Source organism: Hermetia illucens, chromosome 2, assembly GCF_905115235.1.
Source record: "Hermetia illucens chromosome 2, iHerIll2.2.curated.20191125, whole genome shotgun sequence".
Taxonomy (NCBI): Eukaryota; Metazoa; Arthropoda; class Insecta; order Diptera; family Stratiomyidae; genus Hermetia; species Hermetia illucens.
The window spans coordinates 68,931,737-68,953,277 of NC_051850.1; the positions used below are offsets into that span (position 1 = coordinate 68,931,737).

The 21,541-nt window shown below is 42.1% G+C and overlaps 1 protein-coding gene across 1 annotated transcript in view; it reads left to right on the forward strand.

Moving 5' to 3' along the window:
- LOC119648454 (serine protease nudel) overlaps positions 1-21,541 on the forward strand; it is an 87,750-nt gene that overhangs the window by 52,156 nt on the left and 14,053 nt on the right. The window contains exons 13-14 of the mRNA XM_038050211.1: positions 7-22; positions 5,101-5,126. Coding sequence (XP_037906139.1) covers positions 7-22; positions 5,101-5,126 — 42 coding nt within the window. The remainder of the gene's footprint in view (positions 1-6; positions 23-5,100; positions 5,127-21,541) is intronic.

The window sequence follows — 21,541 nt, forward strand, 5'->3', positions numbered from 1 at the left end:
TATTAGCGTTGACGATAGTATAGTAGTTTAGTAATAAAGAAAACTTCTTAATAGCATCTTTTCGCAATTTAAATGTCAGCATTCTTTTTATTAAAATCGGTTTACTGTCTGTCTATCCGTCATACGCATTTTTCTCGGAGACGGTTGTAGCGATTTGCACCAAATTTGGTACAAAGGTGGGAACTGTGAACGCTCACGCATATAGTGAATTACATCCTTTTACGTCGAATTTAAGGGGGGGTCCCCATACACGCAAAAGCGGGGTGTAATTTTCTTTTCATCAAATATAATCATGTGGGGTATCAAATAAAAGGTCTCGATTAGTACTTTTCGAAACAGGTCTTAGTTTTAACATTTGCTAAAAAGGTGGGGAGTGCGGGGGGTTTAAAGTGATCATTTTTTTAACGAACCCATTCTCAGAAACTATTCAACCGAAAAATCTGAAAACAATCAGGAGGCTGCCACTATATGGTGCCTAGGCTCCGAAATACCCTCCATAGCGATACCTATTCAAATAAAGTTAATAATAGTACATTACTAATTTTTTTAGTGATTGACAGGAAAATCCCCCTTAAGTTCACCCTAGCAGCAATATAGGCTACAGTATAGAACATGCTCCTGCCAAATTTGGTGAAAATCGCACTATTACTAACAAAGTTATACTAGGTCAAAACTGTCGCTCCTCTGCAAATTCAAGGCTATGAATGTCAGTATCACTTGAAAGTGGATATTTTCACAGAATGTATGCATTTTTACGTGCTACATACTAATGGGACAAATGCACAATCAAATCTCTTTATAAAAGAAATACACGAAACCTTTCATACCTGAGGCGTCTAGCTTCCGGTTTCCCGACTTGTTTTAACTTCTGTCTTTTGCACTGCAGCTTCATTGCCGAAACACGCGCTTCCTTCGGAGATTACTGCGTGTAAGGGGTCATATGCACTTGGGATTACCACCGCGGGTAACCGCTAGACATGGTTCATTGCTGCAGCAAGACGCGACTGAAGTTGCTGGCGGTTGGTTAGATTGCCGAACAATGCACATTTGATTCACAAACAAAAAGGACGCCATCATCATATACCATCGCCATATCAAAAATGCTTACTGTTGAAGAGCAGGTTGCTAAGGCGGTGCTATATTTGTAATATACACGACACTTGAACCGCTATACCTTACGCAAGGTATGAAATGAAACCAATTGGCATTTCGGTGACTGAATGAGTCCAACATTTCATTTTCCTTTATTAATGTGCAAATAACACTTAGTTGAACTTTCTGGCTCCCCACAATACATAATTACATTGCAGAAACCCAATATGTGAAAATTCTAAATGAATTTTAAACGCGGCGGTTGAGACCAGCGACCCGACCTCCGGACCTGCGGCTAGCCGCCAAATTGGCTACACCGACGAGGCGATTGTAATTCGCGGCCAACCGCCATGAACTTTGATATTGAAAACTTAGTCAACAAGAACAGCTTTTTTTTATTACTTCTTTAAATTGCAGCGATGGCGAGAAATATAGTAAGGAAGAATTATAGTGTAGCTTCGGGGTACTTCATATATTTGGAAATGAAGGAAAAAGGAGCGAAAAACTCTTGTTATGGATTCCCCCCCCCATTTAAAATTCCATTTGCTGCACTTTTCGTCATATCCAATTCTTGCAACTCAACTCTTATCGGATTTTATTTAGTCACTGAAATTCCAATTGGTTTCATTTCATTTCATTTCATACTTTGCGTAAGATATAGCGCCACAAGTGTCACGTATATCCTCAATCAATATAATTCAGGTAAAACAATCTGTGGTGATATATGCTGATGACATCCGTTTCATTGTGAATTGAATGTGCATTGTTCGGAAATGTAACCGCCCTATTAACGCGGCTGGAGAACTGACAGTAGCGTCAGCCGCGTCTTGCGTTTAGCTGCGGCGCCGGACCGCGTCTAGCGGTTAGCTGCGGTGGTCAACCACCGGAAGTGGGCATGAACTCTCGATCCAAGTCCATGGCGTTAACCGCAAGTACGTAAGAGCTCTAACGTATGCCAAAGAGGCACTGGGAATTGTTTAGTAAAATACATTTTTGCATTTGTTTATAAAAATTGATTGGTTCACCTTTAAAATAGGCTCTATTTGAAGCAAGGCACATACATATGTCAACGTTTCTCCCAATCGAATCTTGGAAAGACTTATTATACGTACTTTCCTAAATTACCTGCAGTTCATGCACTGATTTTTATTTAATGGCTTCAATCGATTCAAACGAAGTGCCTTCCTCTTCTACAGCCTTTGTCCCGTTTAGAAGTGGGGTCATGGGGCCATCAGTACACGAGATTTTGCATGCACTCCAAAACTTCAGACGCAGTCTTTGCTTAAAAACATTTATACTAGCCCGATACACACTGGTGCAACTTGAACCTGGGTAGAACTTCGTAGTTAAAGCTGATGAAGAGTCGTTATTAAGTTTGAGTGCCGATACAAGTCGACTGCAAATTGTAGTGGAGAATAAACTAAAACCATCTAACTTTACTCATTCCTTTTTCATCGGCAATTTGTACGTTAGGGTATAGAGTAATTATTAAATCACAATATATTTTATTCTTTGATTAATTTATTTACAATTTTTAATGGAGAATTATCAGAGAGGAATGTCTCTCTCCTCTTGCTCGGTTCTGAACTCTATTCTCTACTAACATTGAAAAACAATTTTCGCTGTCAAAAATTATTTTTCGATATCATGGCTACCAGGATTCACACTCGCATCCGATACGCAAGTTGCTCCCTCTGCCACAAGGGGGCAGTGAAAATGATAAATGAAATATAAGGCAGCCGATAGTCTATATAAGAAACAAGAATTTTGGTTGAAAAAACAGATAAAATCGCTTTTCAAAACTGCATATCAAGCATATCCTCCCCTTCTAGAACTTTTAAAAATATCCTCAAACGCGACTTGAAATTCATATTCAACGCCCACCAGCTCCATTCGTAAATAGTTACGACAGTTTATTTAAACTCCAATGTCGTTGTTGCCAGGGCGTTCACCTCAGTCGACGTGGTAACACGGGCGACGGTCCTGTCGAGAAATGGGCAGCTCTTGACGCATGGATGGCGTCAGTAAATTAGTCCGAGTAAACCGAATACGTGTCTGCACGCTAAATATTAGTATCCTCACAGGAAAGGCCGAAGAACTCGCAAGAGCCCTTCTGAAAAGCACATTGATATCTGTGCTCTACTAGAAATGCGATGGTTTGGTGCCAAAAGCTGCGACATAGGACACGACCGCGGTAAAAATGTCTAAAAACCGTGATCCCATTAAAGAAGTCGAACGATTTGATGACCGGCCGATGAAGCTCACGATTATATTAGTTGATCGTACTATTCACTTCTTCACCGCGTATGCACTACAGGCAGGCCGACCTGATGCCGAGAAAGACGCCTTCTGACAACTGCTCAATGCAAAACCCTGTAATTTGTCCACTGATGACTATGTCATCATTGCAGGCTTAATGGTCATGTGGGTGAAAAGATAGACGGTAACAGGTGCCATGGGGGAAACGGGTTAGGAAGGTGCAATTAGGGTGGCGAGCGTATAGTGGATTTTGCAAACACCCACGACCTTGTAATTATGAATACATGATTCATCAAACGATTGTCTCACCTTCCTACATGTTATAATGGGAACAGTAAAACGCAAGTTGACCATATTCTCATAAGACGTCGACATTTTACCACCGTCACTGACTGCAAAACCGTTCCCTATGAGACTATCGCGCCTCAACAACGGCCGATGCGAATCAAGCCACCGATAAAACAGCATGAAGTACATATTGACTCGCCGCGCATTAAATGGTGGCGATTTTATGAGAAGGAAGAAGAAATGATCTCACTTACAAGATTACCAACCATTATGCGTGTGGAAGAATCGTGGAATGAAATTAAAGGCACGATCCACAAAGCGGTCTATTCAACCGTCGGGGTCACCAAGCCGAGTAAACGGTTCATCAACCGAGATACATGGCTTTGGAATGACGATGCTCAAATGAAAGTCCGTGAAACCAAACACCTTCACCACAAGTTCCTCAATGATAAAACACCCGCCAATTTGCAAATTTACAAAAATTCCATTCGAAAAGCCAAGAAAGCGATCGCCTTCACCCGAACTGGCCATTACAAAGATCTTTACGATAAACTTGACGCATGGGATGGCGTGAGAGATCTGTATTGACTTGTTAAAAGCCGTCACAAGTGCACACAGGATATCGAACACTTCTTTTGCGTCAATTACAAGAACAGTTTTTTGCTTACCGACCGACGAGTCGCGACGGATAGATGGCGAGAATATTTCGAGCAGATTTCAAAGGAAGAATTTGTTTATAGGCCGACGTTTGGAGCAATTCCACCTGTCAGCGCAACTGGTGCTTAGAGGTGGCGGTGAGGAAGACGGGGCGGCAATCCTGTCGGCCAAACCAAGACCAAGTGGCCGAGGAGAACCTCCATAGTGAGGCCACCAGGAGATGCTGTACTCACTTTGGCTTGCCGGCTGTGATGCAGTAGGCGAATGCTCCAAAGGGTATATACTCGTACCATGGGAACCGAGATAGCCCCTGCACTCTCATACTTCGGATAAACTCTCGTTGTATGTGAGTATAGCTCAGTTATTTGCGGTTTGGTCCCCCAGTGGAAGTTTCATGGGGGTTGATAGTTATGCTCAAGCGAGAAGAGACCTTCGGGCCTCGGCGTGGTGTTGCGTTTTAACACGTATGAATCCTAAGTCACCCGCTTGGTATAGACTAGTACCGTTGTTGCTTGTCAGAGCGGGGCTCTGATTGTCGTCACAAAATCAATCCGTGTCCATAGAGGACCGTGGGATTGAGTCTCCACGACATGTACCCAAGTAAAACACACAAGAACTCACTGTCAGCGCAACTGAAGTCGTGGAAGCAATAAAACGAATGAAATTGGGGAAGACAACAGGACGTGACGACATCGCATCTGAGCTCTGGAAAGAAAAGAGCCGGGACCCAACACTATGGGTCAGTGAATTCTTCAGTCGGGTTATTGAGTAAGGTAGCACACCATCTGACTAGCAAGAAGGTACCACAGTTCCAATATGGAAATAGAAAGGTAGTCCAGCAGAATGTTCAAATTACCGTCCGGTTGCTCTCCCATACCATGAAGATTTTTGACAACCGTATTCAAATAGCCGGGTTTTATTAAGAACTGCGGAGCTTTTGACGTAATACACTCTGCGCGGTTACTCAAGGAGAAACACCGTGAGAAACATTGCATTTCTGGATCTGGAGAAAGTGTTTGGCCGTGTACCTTATGAACTAATCAGGTATGCTCTTGGAAAGCACGTAGGACCAGAGCAACTCGTGCGCCGCATTAAATTGTTCTACCAAGATCCAAAAAGTAGAGTCCGAAGTGTGGCGAGTGTATCAAATCCGCTTCGTGTCTCTGTCGGTGTGCATCAAGAAAGCGCCCTCTCACCACTCCTCTTTGTTCTTGTTATGGACACTGCCACAGGGACATCCAACGTCTAGTTCCCTATACACTTCTTCATGCAGATGATATTTTCCTGGCACCTCATAGTAAAAAATGGAATGATCGCCTCATGCAACACGGTCTCAGATTAAATCTGAATAAAACTGAATTTTTGACGACCGATCCCCATGAAACAGGTACAATCAATGTCAACGGCAGTGATCTGCCCAGAACTGAGCGATTTAAATATCTCGGGTCATTGCTATCAGCCAAAGAAGGAGAACTACGTTTTGAAATTGCGTCAGGCATTAGCGCAACCTGGATAAAGTGGCGTTCCACAACTAGTGTTTTTTGTGATGGAAGTATCCACGAACATCTCAGATGTCATCCACCCTATCGCCTTCTATGGTTATGAGCGTTGGCCGATTATAAAAAGTCAATGAACCGTGTCTTGCGCTAATGGAGGTGAAGATGTTGCGTTGGACTGGAAGCGTGACAAGCTGTGATTACATTCGAAATGAAGACATCCGCAATCAATATAGGGTTGCACCGATCTTGGAAAAATTACGAGGGAGGCGTCTTCGATGGTATGGTGATGTGATTTGCGCTAACGAGAATTCACTCGTCAAGATTGGTTTGAACATGGAAGTCGATGGTAAGCGACCAAAAGGTCGGCTAAAATGTTTTGAAGACCTCACAGCTACGTCCACATCAGGCCTTTGCTAAAATATAATGGCCCAACCGCTCACGACGAGCCGACCTCGCTTGTGAACGGGACAAAGGCTAAAGAAAAAAGAAGTCGATTTCAACTCCCAAGGGGTAACTTAGGGTAACAGCTTCCATAACTCTTCAAGGAGGAAGCACAGGCAGTGATCTTTGTGTACGGCAGTCACCAAAAAGCTCGGGGCGCATATGTGCTGAAAAAATGGATCGTATGGTCAACTGAGATAACAGTAAGTGTCGCCAGCCGGTGATCAAATTTTTCGATTTCTTTAATGTCGTCACGCAAACACTCTGAGATCGCAACACACCATATTGACTTCCACAGTAAAGAAGTATATAGCCATTTTTATCGCACCATCGGATTTGTTGTGAAGCGTAGATATCGATTCGTTTCTTCAAAAGGGCTCAACATTGAGTGACAAATTTGCGTGCGTCGTACTTATTTACTTACGTCCTGGCGCCGTCCTTGCTCCTTGCTACTTGCTCATTTCTCGGTAGAACCGCTATGATAATTTTTTTAGTCTTTGAATGCTTTTTCTTGGTGATCATGAGATAGGATTTAATTAGTGGAGTAATTACAACTATATTTATGCCTTTCCCTTATTTTGGCATTTTATTTTAATTTTAGAGAGGATGTCGAAAGCGCGTCGCTTAGCACTCCTCCCTTATCTGGGCTTAGGACCAGCACGTTATGTAAATAATGAATGCCAAGAAAAACTAAAAAGGGGAAAACATTTTGAGGAATTTGCGACGGTGCAATGGTCGAATTTCGACATCGTCGCCCCAGGCAGAATTCCCAGATCGTCGTGAATGTTTGTGTACTTCTTAAGGTTTTGTTTGCAAAACAAAACCTTACTAAAATCGGTTCAATGTCTGTCTGCCGGTGTGTTCAGGCCCCAAAATATTCTCCTTATCGATATCTACTCAAATTAACTTGATCTTCTTTTTCTTCAGCCTTTGTCCCGTTCACAAGCGGGGTCGGCTCGTCGTGATCGGTTTCGCCATTTGGCTCTATCAAATTCCTGATCTGGCTGCAATATCGAGGCTTTTAAATCCCCCTCCAGCGTGTCAAGCCACCGTTGTTTCGGCCTGCCTTTTGGTCGTTTACCATCGACATCGACCAACCTTCGCAAGTGAATTCTCGTTAGCACGAATTGCGTGACCATACCATCGAAGACGCCTCTCTCGCAACTTTTCCACGATCGGTGCAACCCAATAACGATCGCGGATATCCTCATTTCGGATGTGATCAAAACGTGTCACGCCACCAGTCCAACGTAACATCTTCGTCTTCATTACCGCAAGACGCCGTTCATTGTCTTTTATAGTTGGCCAACACTCAGAACCATAGAGAGCGACAGGACGGGCAACATTGCGGTAAATTTTAGATTTGAGACGTTCGTTGATCACAAAGAATACCAGTTGCCTTAATGCGTGAAGCAATTTCATAACGCAGTTCTCCATTGGCTGATAGCATTGACCCGAGGTATTTAAATCGACCAGTTTTGGGCAGATCACAGAAGCTGACAGTGATTGTGCCTGTTTCATGGGGATCGGTCGTCAAAAATTCAGTTTTGTTTAGATTCAATCTGAGACCGTGTTGCATGAGACGATCATTCCATTTTTGGACAAGTTGCTCGAGATCATTTTTGCTATCAGATGCTAGGAAAACATCATCTGCATAAAGCAGTGTGTGGTGCGCTGGACGTTGGATATTCCGTGTGACGGTGTCCATAACAAGAACAAAGAGGAACTTTACTCTTCGGATCGTGGTAGAGCAATTGAACCCATCGCACGAGTTCTTCTGGTACTAAGTGTTGACGTAAAGCATACCAGATCAGTTCGTGTGGCACACGGTCGAACGCTTTCTCTAGATTCAGAAATGCAATGTAAAGAGGGTGATGCTTCTCACGGTGTTTCTCCATGAATAACCACGTAGCGCATATTGCGTCAGTAGTTCCGCAGTTTTTGACAAATCCGGCTTTTTTCACGGTTATTTCAACGATTTTGCGAATACGGTTGTCAAGAATACGTTCAAAAATCTTCATGGTATGGGGAAGTAATCGGATCGGACGGAAATTTGAACATTCTGCTGGACTACCTTTCTTTTTTCATATTGGAACAGTGATACTTTCTTACCAGTCAGAAGGTGTTCTTCCTTTCTGAATAACCCGATTAAATAATTCACTGAGCCACAGTGTTGGGTCCCAGGTCTTCGCTTTCCAAAGCTCAGATGCGATGTCGTCAGCTCCTGTGGCTTTCCCCGATTTCATTCCTTTTATTGCCTCCTCGACTTCAGTTGTGCTGACAGTTAAGTCCTTGAGGGTTTAACGTGAGCACCTGTCTTGCGACTTAATCCCACGGTCTTCTTAAGACACGGATTGATTTTGTGACCACAATCAGAGCCCGCTGAGAGGAGCAACAACGGTACCAGTCTATACCAAGTGCATGGCTTAGCATTCATACTGGTGGATGCAAGAATTACCTAAATCTCTACCGAACTAAGGAGTACGGCACCCATGTTGAAACGCAACACCACGCCGAGGCCCGAAGGTCCTTCTCGCTTGAGCACAACTACAACCACCATGAAACTCCCACTAGGGGGCCAATCGCAAACAACCGAGCTGTACTCACATACAACGGGAGTTCACTCGAAGTATGAGAGTCCAGGGGCTATCCCGGTTCGCATGGCACCAGTATACCCCTGGTAAGGTTTCGTGACCAATTCGCCACTTCAGATGAGTCCCCGTGCAGACTCGGGTCTGCTCGCCCTAATTAGGTCTTTGGACCATTCGCCTATTGCATCACGGCCGGCAAACCAAAGTGAGTACAGCGTCTTCCGGTGCCACCACTATGGAGGTTCTCCTCGGCCATTTGGTTTTGGTTTGGCCGGCAGTTGAGCACCAGTTGCGCTGACAGGTGGAACTGCTCGAAATGTCGGCAATGATTGTGGAAGTGGAGAATGAGCAAATTCTTCAGTTGAAATCTGCTCGAAGTATTCTCGCCACCTATCCGTTGCGGCTCGACGGTTGGTAAGCAAAGTACCGTTCTTGTCATTAACACAACAGAAGTGTTCGATATCCTGTGTACGTTCGTTACGGGTTTTAGCAAGTCGATACAGATCTCTCTCGCCATCCCGAATGACCAGTTTATCGTAAAGATTTTTGCAATGGTTCGCCCGGGTGACAGCGACTGCTTTCTTTCCTTCCCGGTTGGCATTCTTATAAATTTGCCAATTAGCAGGCGTTTTATCGTCGAGAAATTTGTGGTAGAGGCGTTTCTTTTCAGGGACCTTCGTTTCAACATCATCATTCCAAAGCCAAGTATTTGGTTCCACGATTCTTCCACATTCGCAATGGTCGGCAATCGTATGAGTGAGATCGTTTCTTCTTTCTTCTCACCAAATCGCCACCATTTAATGCGCCGCGTGCCAGTGCGTTCCTCACGCTGTTTTATCGCAGGACGGCAATCAACGGGCGATGTTGTGGTGCGATGGTCTCATAGGGAACGACTTTGCAATCAGTGAGTCTTATGAGAATATGGTCAACTTGCGGTTTACTGCCCCCATTATAAAAAGTAGGAAGGTGAGACAATCCAGAAATGCCAGAAGGCATCTTTCTGGGCATCAGATCGACCTGTCTGTGGTGCGTACGCGGTGAAGAAGTGAATAGTGCAATCAGCTGATGCGCTTCATTAACCAATCATCAAATCGTTCGACTTCTTTAATGGCATCACGGAAACCCTCCGAGATGGCAATGCCAACACCATATTGAGTGCGTGGGCTACCAAAATAGAGAAGTTTATAGCCATTTTTACCGCCTTCGCGTTCAATGTCGCAGACCATCGGGTTTCTTGCAGAGCGCAGATATCAATGCGCCTTTTCCGAATGGCTCTTGCGAGTTCCTCCGTCTTTCCAGTTAGGGTACCAACATTTAGCGTGCAGACACGTAGTTGTTTTGTTTGTTTTGTTCGGGCTAGCTTGCTTACGTCCTGACGCCGTCCATGCGTCAAGAACCCTAACCCATTTCCCGACAGGACCGAGGCCTGTCCTGCCGCGTCGACTGAGGTGGACGCCCTAGCATTTCTCCGAGGCTTGTGACTCAATCCGATCATCACGTTTGTAACTGTATGCATTTTCTTGGTCGGCCTGTCGCGGGACGTGTCACCAAGAGAGATCAGGAAGGATTTAGCATAGTGGAATAACCCCAATTATACTTTATTTATCTCTTTCCCTGATCTCAGGATTTTATTTTTGTTTTACTGAGGATAGTACAAAGTGCGTTGCCTCAAACCCTCCTTTGGCTGAGCTTGGGACTAGCATACTATGTTAATAGCATGGCGGAGTTCTCAAATTAAGTTAATAATAGTATACTACTTTGTTTTTTGCGAAAATTAACTAGAAACCCCCCTGAAGTTTATTCTATAGTTTTAGTCATATAGACTATAGTATGCAGCATGATATCCCCAATTTTGATTAAAAAAATACTGATAAAATTACAGTAGTTCGAAGTTGTCCTTTCCGTGTAAATTTACTGCAACCCAAAAGACATACTAAACATCAATATGGCATTAAAGTGAGTAGTTTAACATGCCAAATATGCATAAACATTATGGGCTACGTACAAATGGAATAGTTCTGCACTCAAATATACTTACATAAGAAGCAAGCGTCTAGCTTCGGGTTTTCCGACTTGTTGTAAGATTACAACTTGTACGGCAATGAGTCTACTGATAATGAAACTGAAGCAGTCTCATTAAAAACCAAATGGAATAGAAAGAAAGGGAGGTTGCGTGGATATACCATACTCCACAAGGGAGTAAAAAGCAGATACATAAGTTGCATGCAAATCAGCACTATACTTGCAAGTGCTAAACCCGTAGTCAATTTTTCGGCAACAATTTTCCAAAGGACGAGCTTTTCTTAACTAAGAACAAATCGGATTGTAACATGAACACCCTAAGGCAACAGGCTCTGCCCTCCATAATAATTTCCGATGTTGAAACTTTCGGAAAACCTAACGGACTAATTCAACCAAGAAACAAGTTGAAAGCCGAAAGTTCGGCGTTTCAGGTATGAAAGGTTTCATGTTTTATGTTCCGACCCTTTGTAAGGAACAAATTTGAGGATCATCTGGGTTAGCTATTGTCAATCTCTTGCAGGGCAAAGTAACGGTGATGTATGGAATGATGCCAAAATGCCATTCATTGAAGGATCTCATGTAAAAAATTAATACAGTGCGAATTATAAAGAAAACCAGCGGGAAACCGGAAGCTGAACGCTTCAGGTATAGAAGGTTTTCTGTTTTATTATTTGAGGAAACTTGAATGCACGACATTTCCACTTGTACGTAGTTAAACATTAATTCATTTACATAACTAATTTGTTCTATAAACTATTGTATCGATAATAGTCCGCTTTCATTAGTATGGGGCTTCGCAGTAAGAATTAAACCTTATTTCAAACTCAAAACAAATACAAACAACTCGGAAACCAGAAGCGTTGCCTTCACGGATGTATTCCTATGTAGGAACATTCGAGTGTACATTTGCACCTAGTTCGTAATGTCTATGTATTTAGTATGTTAGACTGTTCACTTTAGATTGCAGTAAATTTGCACGTAAGGGACATAATTGGCCTATTATTCACGAAACGTGGTAGTATCATGCTCTATATTATAGCTTATATTGCTGCAACTTGACGAATCTAGCATAAACTTAAGGGAGCTTTCCACTAAATTCCTAAAAAATATAGTAATGACTAATAAATTAGAAACTATTATTAACTTTATTTAAACAGATATCAGTATGAAAGGTATTTTGAAGCATAGGAACCATATAGTGGCGTGTTTTTTAAGATTTTTCGGTTGATTAGTTTCTGAGAACGGGTCTCAAATGTCAAAGATGATACCAGCTTTGGAAATTACTAATCTAACTAATCCAAGCCTTTCATTTGATACCTCACATGGCTTCATTCGGTGAATAAATAACATTCACAGTTCTCACCGTTCCACCAAATTTCGTATCAATATGGGCAACCGTTTCTGAGTAAATAGGAGTGGCAGGTTATTAGGTCGATGGAGAACCCCGACAATCCATCCATCCATCCATCCATCCATCCGTTTAATATTCCTTTCATACCTTAACTTTTATAACACGTGTTCTATGAAGTCCCGCCCTACTTCGGCTCTTCATAATAATAATAATCGTTGGCGCAACAATCCAATTGGTTCAGGGCCTTTAAGTGTGTTAGAGCTTCTCATTCAAGACCGTAACGGTATATTACATAAATTGTGAGGAGCCAAAAGATAAATTAAAAAGAGATTTTAATTTATAATTCCTTATAAAATTCAAATGAATATTGTTACTATGATTTATATTTGATGCACTATTGCTCTTAGAGATTCAAAAGTAATTAATTTACGCGGGGTGAAGTAAGATGAGAGCGAAATGAGGTGTATATAAATGTCAAGATTTAAGAGGATAATTCCTTGTAATTTTGTGGTATAAATACGGTTCAATTTTTCAGTTGCATGGAACACTTAAGGTTTACTAGGGATCCCTTATGAGAATTTGATGAGATTCCATTTTATAATATATATGACTAATCCCAAGCTTTACAGGGTTGTATCCAACCTGTTGTAGATAAATACCCACATACCAGGTGGGCTGAGAAGTTCGTAGGGTAACATAGAAACATTTTTATTTTTTATAAAATCTGATTTTATTATTCGAGGGCGACACAACGATTATAGCGGTCATACAATTTTTCATTTTCGGCGATTACCTCTTCACGTGCTGTCTGAGACTGTAAGGCAAACGTACTGCTAAAGCAAGATTATTAAAAGTTCTAAAATGTTGGAAGCACCTGCGTTAACTAATGAAAACAGAGATTAGAACAATTTAGGTACAAATTTTTTAAGTGTTTATTTGTTTGCGGCGACAAATGAAATTTTTAAAGTTATGTTTCAGGTGATTCTTGACGCTAGATTGACACTAGGTTCCTGAATTACTGTACTGTTCTTCTTACGTGCATCCTTCAGTGGTTCCAGTCAATTATGGATAATATACGCCGATAAACTTCTAATCGATATCTTGAATAATTGAGACATTAGTTTATTTGTTAATTCCACTCTATTGTCCAATTAAACAAAAACAAGTCAGGAAACCGGAAGCTGGGCGCTTCAGGTATGAAAGGTTTTGTTTGCTTCTTGTGTGAGTATATTTGAGTGTAGAACTATCTCATTTGTACGTAGCACGTTATGTATATGCATTTACAAGGTAAAGATAACTTTGAGCTACTGTAACATTGTTACTAATAGAATGATAATATGCTTCATATTTTGTTTTGCAGACAAACCCTTAAAAATGGTCACATAATTCGCACTAACGAGAATTAATTTGACAAAGTTGGTCTGATCATCGACGTAAAATTAGTCGCGAAACAGAAAGCTAGACGCTTCAGGTATAGAAGGTTATGTGTTTCCCTATCTGAGGAGCGATGAGTGCATAACTGTTCTGTGGGTACATAGTTAAAAATTCCATTGCTCTCTATGGTTTAGAAAGCCATTTATGCAAATAATTTGATCTGGGAAGCACTGTATTGATAATAGGCAAGCTCATACGCTGCACACTAGGAGTTCAATATTAAAATGTGCAGAAATTAACCCACAACAGATACAAACAAGTCGGGAAACTGGAAGCTGGACGCTTCAGGTATGAAAGGTTTTGTGTATTTCTTTTATAAAATCATTTGAGTGTACCTTTGTCCCATTAGTACCTAGAACGTATTTTATATGCATATATTATATCAGAATATCCACTTTTAAGTGATACTGGCATTCAAAGTATAAGAATTTGCATAGAAGTGGCAATTTTACAACTTTACAATGGAACAGTGGAATTTCCACCAAACTTGGTAGGATCATGCTATATATTATAGCCTACTATATGTTGCTACAAAATTTTGTGATGCTGGAATGAACTGAAGGAGGGTCTTGCAGTCAATTAGTAAAAATTATAGTAATATACTATTATTAACTTTATTTGAACAGATATCGGATTGAGGGTATTTCGGAGTCTCGATACGATGAGAACGGGTCCGCGAAAGAAATGACCACTTCTCAACCTCTTTCCTCCTCCCTTGTTTTACACAAAACCTTAAAAACAGCCGGGGAGAAGTTGATTCTTTATGAATGGATCTTTAATATTTCACTCGAATGTCTATTAGTCTTGTTAGTTATCACGTCATCAGCTTATTTGATGGTTTAAGATGCAGTCAATTCGCAGGAAATTGATAAGTTTGAGTTGCCATAACTTTGACACTAATAGCCGGATTGCCATGAAGACACCAGGCTTGCTAATGCAAATTTACTACTCCTAGGATGATCATAACGGGAGATTTTCTGTCACTTCCGAAAAGTAGGTAATATACTATTAGTAAGTTCATTTGAGCAGATGTCGGACTGGGGCATATTTTGAGGTTTAGATTTCATTAAAGCGCACATATGCGAACTTAATTAAGCAACCCACGTATGTACGTGTACATGCCCATTGGCGCAGTGTCTTATATTGTCTAGGTAGAAGACTTATGACCCCACAAATTTCGCTCCTGGTTTTGACACACATTAAACTTGATCTAGCATATATCTGACGTCAATTAATCATTCAGTCCGAGAATTGCATAAAGTAGGTTAAATCATTCTATTTGAGACATATGCTAGTAAACGGCATTAGTAATAATGTAACAAATGAACTCACATAAACACAGTGAACTCCTTCATGAAGACATTTCAGAATTTAAGGGATTTGAAGTTTGTTTTGAAGTGTTTTGAAGTTCACATTTAATTTTAATTTCCAGTCAAGTCACAGAAATCAAATTCGGTGCTACTCCTCCAAGTGGGACACGGGCCATTCACCAAAAATACCAGCGTCTGACAGCCGAATAGCCCGGCCTAACATAGCCACAAATGTAATTCTCGGTTTTGCTTAATATGTGACCTGGTCTGTTTAATGTGTGTATCCTGGTCACTTTGTCATTGTGATCAACATGTGTCTGAGGGTATCTTGCACATACGCCAACGTGGTTCTCTGTTTGTTTGAAATATTATTGGATCGGCAGGCCTGACGAGAGGCGGGTGGAAAAGATCCGAATCTCCAAGGCCCAGAATTTTTTCGGGGGTCCGAAATAGCAATTTTAATGAAACTAATTTTCACTCCACAGCCGTTTTCCCACTTAATTTCCATCCCGGAAACCAATTTTCTATCTACGGCCCTGCGTCGCCATCGTGACAGCTTGGAGCTCCTCTTTCGTCTCTCAGTCCCTCATGGCATTTAGAATTCCACATTTATTCTTTTCATGTGAAGGTTCTCATACCACACTTCGTTATAGATACATTTACCTTTTCATTGCCACTCATACTTTGATGTTCCGCTACCAACTTCAAGTGTTCGGATAGTTCAGTGGTTAGAACGCTAGGCTCGCATAGAGGAAGCGGAAGAGGTTGTGGCGGTCGATTCTGCTGTGAATGAGTACCTGAGTCAAATCAGAGTAATAGTCACGGACAAGTGCAATGCTGTCCACTCCTACAAGGTACGTACCGTAGTCTTCTGGTATATCGTTACGGTCTTGAATGAAGCTCTCTAATATCCTTCAAGGCCCCGATCCAACAAAATTGGTACGCCAACGATTATAATTGTCACAATCTTGTGGTGTGGCTTTGTGGTAGGTTAGTGAAAGAATTCGCCAAGAACTCAGAATGATATATTTTTGTATGGTTTGAACCAGATTGTGTGCGAGTCCCAGGACATCTAGGGTAGCCTTAAGGAATTTAGAAATAATACTTATCGCCGATAATATTATGAGAGCTACATCCACCCTTCCGAGACGACAAATTTCTTTCATTTCCCGAGGTCATGGGTCGTATTCCACCATCTTCTCCTCGTATTCCCGTTCAATGTTGCTATTCTGGGGGATAGCAGCATCTATAATATACCCAAAGCGAGCGGTCTTGTCAACTAACAGCACATCAAACTTGTTATGTGGTAAATGGCGATCAGTTAGAATAAATGTAGTAAGCAGAACTGTCGAGTACTGCTCGGGTACTGGGAATTTGATCATTGTAGTCCATATCCGCCGCTGGATCTTTCCCAAATCTTTGCCATCCACGGAAATATTCCGAATTCATGCGTCAGTAAAGGGGTAGCGAATACATTTGGTGCGCTTATTTTATTTTTCCACGAGAGATGCGATTTCAGCGCCAGCTGCACGCCTTGCAGGAATTCGGACAACAGAATTTCTAGGTATTTGTGGCGGTCACTAATGCTATGACCGACAAATAGCTCGTGATGACCTTTGCGGATGGTTTGAATTCGACACTTGTCTAATCCAAATTTCATCCGTATGTCACGGCTAAACATCTCTACTATTCTGATGATGTCATCTAAGTACAAGTGTGTCAGCCAATATTTTATTGCATAACTATGCCCTTCAACATCATTCAGTAGCCATGAGAGGAGGTTCAGTGGGGGCTTAATGAATCCCGCTAGAAGATGCCTATGCGGATGGACTCGGAGGCGCTGGTACCTTGAGATTAATACACTGACAAAGTGGTATTTCACCCTTTCATGACTGTCGCCAAAAACTTGAAATCAATACGGTACAGACGTAGAACATCATTAACGTGGTGTGCGGCGCGCCGTCAAAAGTCTTGGTATAATAGATATAGCAACTAAAGAGATTTCTTTAGTTTTTAGTTGGCTGTCCTAGAACTACCGAGTCGATAATGAGCTGCCCTTTGCAACCCTTTAATCAACTCGGCAGCTCTTCTGCTCTTCGGACAGAATGTTGTCGGTCTCGAAGTGTGCATTGGCCCTTTTAATTAATAATGGATGTTATCAATTTGTAGAGGGTTGGTTGGTAAGCAAGTAATCGATTTTGTGTCTGGGGGCATTACACTATGTCTTCCTTGGGGATAAGGTTGGTTAGTCCCGCAGTGAAGAAGGGTGCAAATTCCTTCTGCCGACTAACGATCTGATGTATGCTTTTCTTCGCCCGTGTGCTGGCATTGCCAGCGCTGATTTGATTGAGCCTAGCAATGTCCAGCCTTAATAAGTCACGTCGCTGTTCCAGACGTATTTTCTATATAGATCGCTTTGGTTATTCAAACCAAAAACGCGAAAGCGAATCTTCTGACCATACAACCTGAATACACAAGATCGGGACACGCAATCTCATCATTGATTTGAGATAAAATTCTCGAAGTTGCTAGAAACTTGTAATGCCCGGTAAGGGTCCCGTAAGGATCTTAAGTCGAACACGCTCCCTAATGACGGAACGGTACTGATTTCCACAGTCATATGGGCGTATTACAGGAAACGTTTGAGAAATCTCTGATAGAACAAGGGACGGTAAGATTTGTACTTGCCTTCGCCGCTATTATTTCGTAGTAGAAGGTTTGATTGGATTTAAATTTTATACCTAACCGCTAGGTGTGGTGATAACTTCCTCAGTGAAAAATCTGAAGGACTACAAATTTCGTGCAATTTCCTCACTTACCTCCTAAGACGCTGCGGTTGCCTACAGCAATTCAGGCTGAAGCTATCCATTCTCCATTACGGCGATTATTGTTATTATTATCCACTTCAAGATTACGTCGTTTCCAGTTGTCAAATTATTGATCGTGCTTATGATAATGGAAGGAATTTAATTTTCAAACACTGGGTCTAAACCGCCATTTTACATACTATGCGGATAACATATGATAGATATGAATTTTAGAGATTCGTCATATCTGAATATGATCACTTCCTCCACCTTTTCATTGGAACCAGGAAGTGAAATGCCTTATTTCAAGGTGAACTTCGGTTCGAAACTAGAAACGCCTACTTTCGTCCCCAAAATATTCTGGTCAAGCAGAATGTGTTCCTTTTGGCAGTCTTCCACCCAATTTCGACAAGTATACTAACTTGGCACTGTTGCGGATTTCTTAGAAAATTTCCTAAAGTCATCACAGCGTTTACTTTGATCAGAAGTGGTTCGTTCCTTCGCTTTTCCTTCTGTTGCTATTATAGTTGACTTGAACGTTGCTACGATAGTATCATTGCAATCTTTGTCCAATTCACAATATTGTTGCCGCATTTAGATATTTTATTGACGCTGCTTATACCCTTTGACTACCTTCTCGCGAAATTCGCTATGGCATCATTGATGATGTTTTTCTTCGTCTTTATTTTATCAGTTACTGAACTGGCTGGCCCTGAGTTTTGGTCAACTAGCCGCTTTTCCGAGCTCCTCTTTGACGGTCTTCCAAGAGCTTCACTGGTTGGCGACTAACAACAGACGTTTTTCCATTTTCAGTACCCCATTTCTAAAGTCCTTGGAGATATTACATTTCGCTGGTTGTTTGTAGCAGCGCCTATTTTCTTCTTGTCATCCGTTAATCCTCGCCAGTGAGATAACGTCTGCCGCTAACTAGTTTATAATTTTAGTAATGTTGGCTATACTAGAAAGTGGGATACTACTAAGCTTGGTGGGAATCCTACTATTACTGCCTTAATTATAGATGTCTTAGATGTCTCTTCTCTTCTTTTTTTCTTTCTCTATCTGGAGTTGATAATAGTATGTTGCTAAATCTTTTAAATTTACTACAAACCCCCCTTTAAGTTCACAGTACAGTCAGTACATTCAATCATATATTTAGGTCTTAATATGAAGCACTCTATCAGTTTGGCAGAAAAACTACTGTTATTGACTAAATTACAATACGGCATATATTTATTTTTCGTGAAATGACTTCACGATGAAGGATGAAATATCAGTAACATATTGAATGTGGAGTATACTCAATGCATATGGTTTGTGGCCCATGTACAAATGGAATCACAGTGCACCCAAATATCCTTACACAAAAATCCAAAAAACCTAATTTCAGCTGCCAACTTGATTATTTCTCATTCTAGTCTATGTACCGTTGTCCATTTTAGACAAGAAAGTTTCCTTTTCACAATAAGAGAGCTTGAAGAAACGGTTCTCACAACGAAAAGCAATAAGGCGCTAGGTACGGCGGAAGTTAATAAACTGGTATTCCGCCAACGGCCAGACTTGCTGCTCGGGGCATTCAACTCGCGCTGATTAGCAAGAAACAAGTCGGGAAACCGGAAGCTGGACGCTTCAGGTACGAAAGGTTTTGTGTATTTCTTAGTACGTAGTACGTAATATATGCATATGTCCACTTTCGGGTGATATTGACATTGATAGTCTTCAATTTTCAAAGAAGCAACAACTTCGACGTATTATAAATTTGTTAGTAATAGTGCGATTTCCATGAAACTTGGTATGATCATGCTCTACATTATAGCCTACATCACTGCAGAATTTCGTGCCGCTAGGATGAATTTAAGGGGGGTTTCCAGCCAACTACAAAAAATTATAGTAATATACTATTATTAACTTTCTTTGAACAGATATCGGTATGAAAGGTATTTCGGAGCCAAGGCACCATATAGTGGCAGCCTCCTGATTTTTTTCAGATTTTTCGGTTTGGTAGTTTCTGAGAATGGCCCCCTTAAAGAAACGATCGCTTTCAACCCCCCGCACTCCCCACGTTTCCAAGAAATGTCAAAACTAAGACCGGCTTCGAAAAGTACTAATCGAGACCTTTAATTTGATACCCCACATGACTATATTTGATGAAAAAAAATTTTACACCCCCCTTTTGCATGTATGGGGACCCCCCCTTAAATTCAACGTAAAAGGATGTAACTCATTGTATGTGTGAGCGTTCACAGTTCCCATCTTTCTACCAAATTTGGTGTCAATCGCTATAACCGTCTCCGAGAAAAATGCGTGTGACGGACAGACAGACAGACAGACAGACAGACAGACAGACAGACAGACAGACAGACAGACGACCTAAAAGATCTAGGCGGAAATGTCAGCAAGATTCGAAGAACCCAAAAGGGTGACCTCATGTTTGAACTGAAAAAAACCAGCTTGGGGAAAACTGATGGCTTCCGAGCTCAGGTTAAGAGCTCACTTGGGGAGAATGTCACAGTACGGACCCAAAAACATGAGGTCTATATACAGTGCAAGGATCTCGATGAGGTGACATCCAAAGGAGAAATTTGCACTGCCTTGATGGAACAATTCAAGTTGGAGGAACTTGCCGAAGAGTCCATTGTGAGTTTGCGGAAAGCCTATGGCAATACTCAGACGGCCACATTGCGATTGCCAGTGGACGCCGCGCAGAAGCTATTGGCGGCCGGGAAGGTTCGAATCGGATGGGTTGTTTGTCGTCTGCGAGAGCAGATTTCTCTAAAGAGGTGCTTCAAGTGCCTCGCGTTTGGTCATTTTGCGAAGGCATGCACCAGCGGCATTGATCGGTCCGATCGATCGAAGGTGTGGGGAAAAAGGCCATATTGCCAAAGCGTGCAATAGGGACCCCAAATGCTTATTATGCGAAGGAAGTGAGGGACAGGATTACCGGCATATTGCCGGAAGTGCTAAATGCCCGGAATTTAGGAAGGCGCTGACTTCAATGAAAAAATGAGGTTTATTCAAATAAACCTCAATCATTGTAGGGTCGCTCAAGATTTACTCGAGCAGACCATCTACGAATCCGAGGTGGAAATTGCCATCATTAGCGAACCCTATAAAAACCGTCACGGTGGCGTGTGGGTTATAGATTCGTCTGGTGGAGCGGCGATATGGGCATGCGGTCGACAAGCCATCCAATGTACTGGGAATCAGACATACAGCGGCTTTGTGTGGGCGAAAATAAACGGGGTATATGTGTGCAGCTGTTACGCTCCACCAAGCCTCACACTGCCCGAATTCGAGGGAATGCTTGACAGCCTTGTTCTCGACGCAAGGGGTCGTAGCCCAAGGGTGATAGCTGGTGACTTCAATGCTTGGGCCCGTGAGTGGGGTAGCAGAGAGACAAATGCAAGGGGCCGCAGTCTATTAGACACTTTCGCACAGTTGGATGTCGTTCTGGCCAACGAAGGATGTGTAAACACCTTTCAGAAAGGGGGGTCTACCTCAATCGTAGACCTAACTTTTGTCAGCCCTGCACTGGCACGTGGTATGTCTTGGTGTGTCAGCAACCACTGCACCCACAGCGATCACCAGGCAATCTTCTTTGGGCTATGGGTGGAGTCAACGGGCATAAGATCATCATGCCCGAAACCGAGAAAGATGTCAGGCTGGTCCGCTAAAGCTCTGGATGAGCAGACCTTCACGGAGGTGTGGTTAGACCAACCTAATAAAGCAGGCGCCTCTACGGAACGAGCTGTCCATGTGGCCGAATGCATCGCCAAAGCGTGTGACGAGTCCA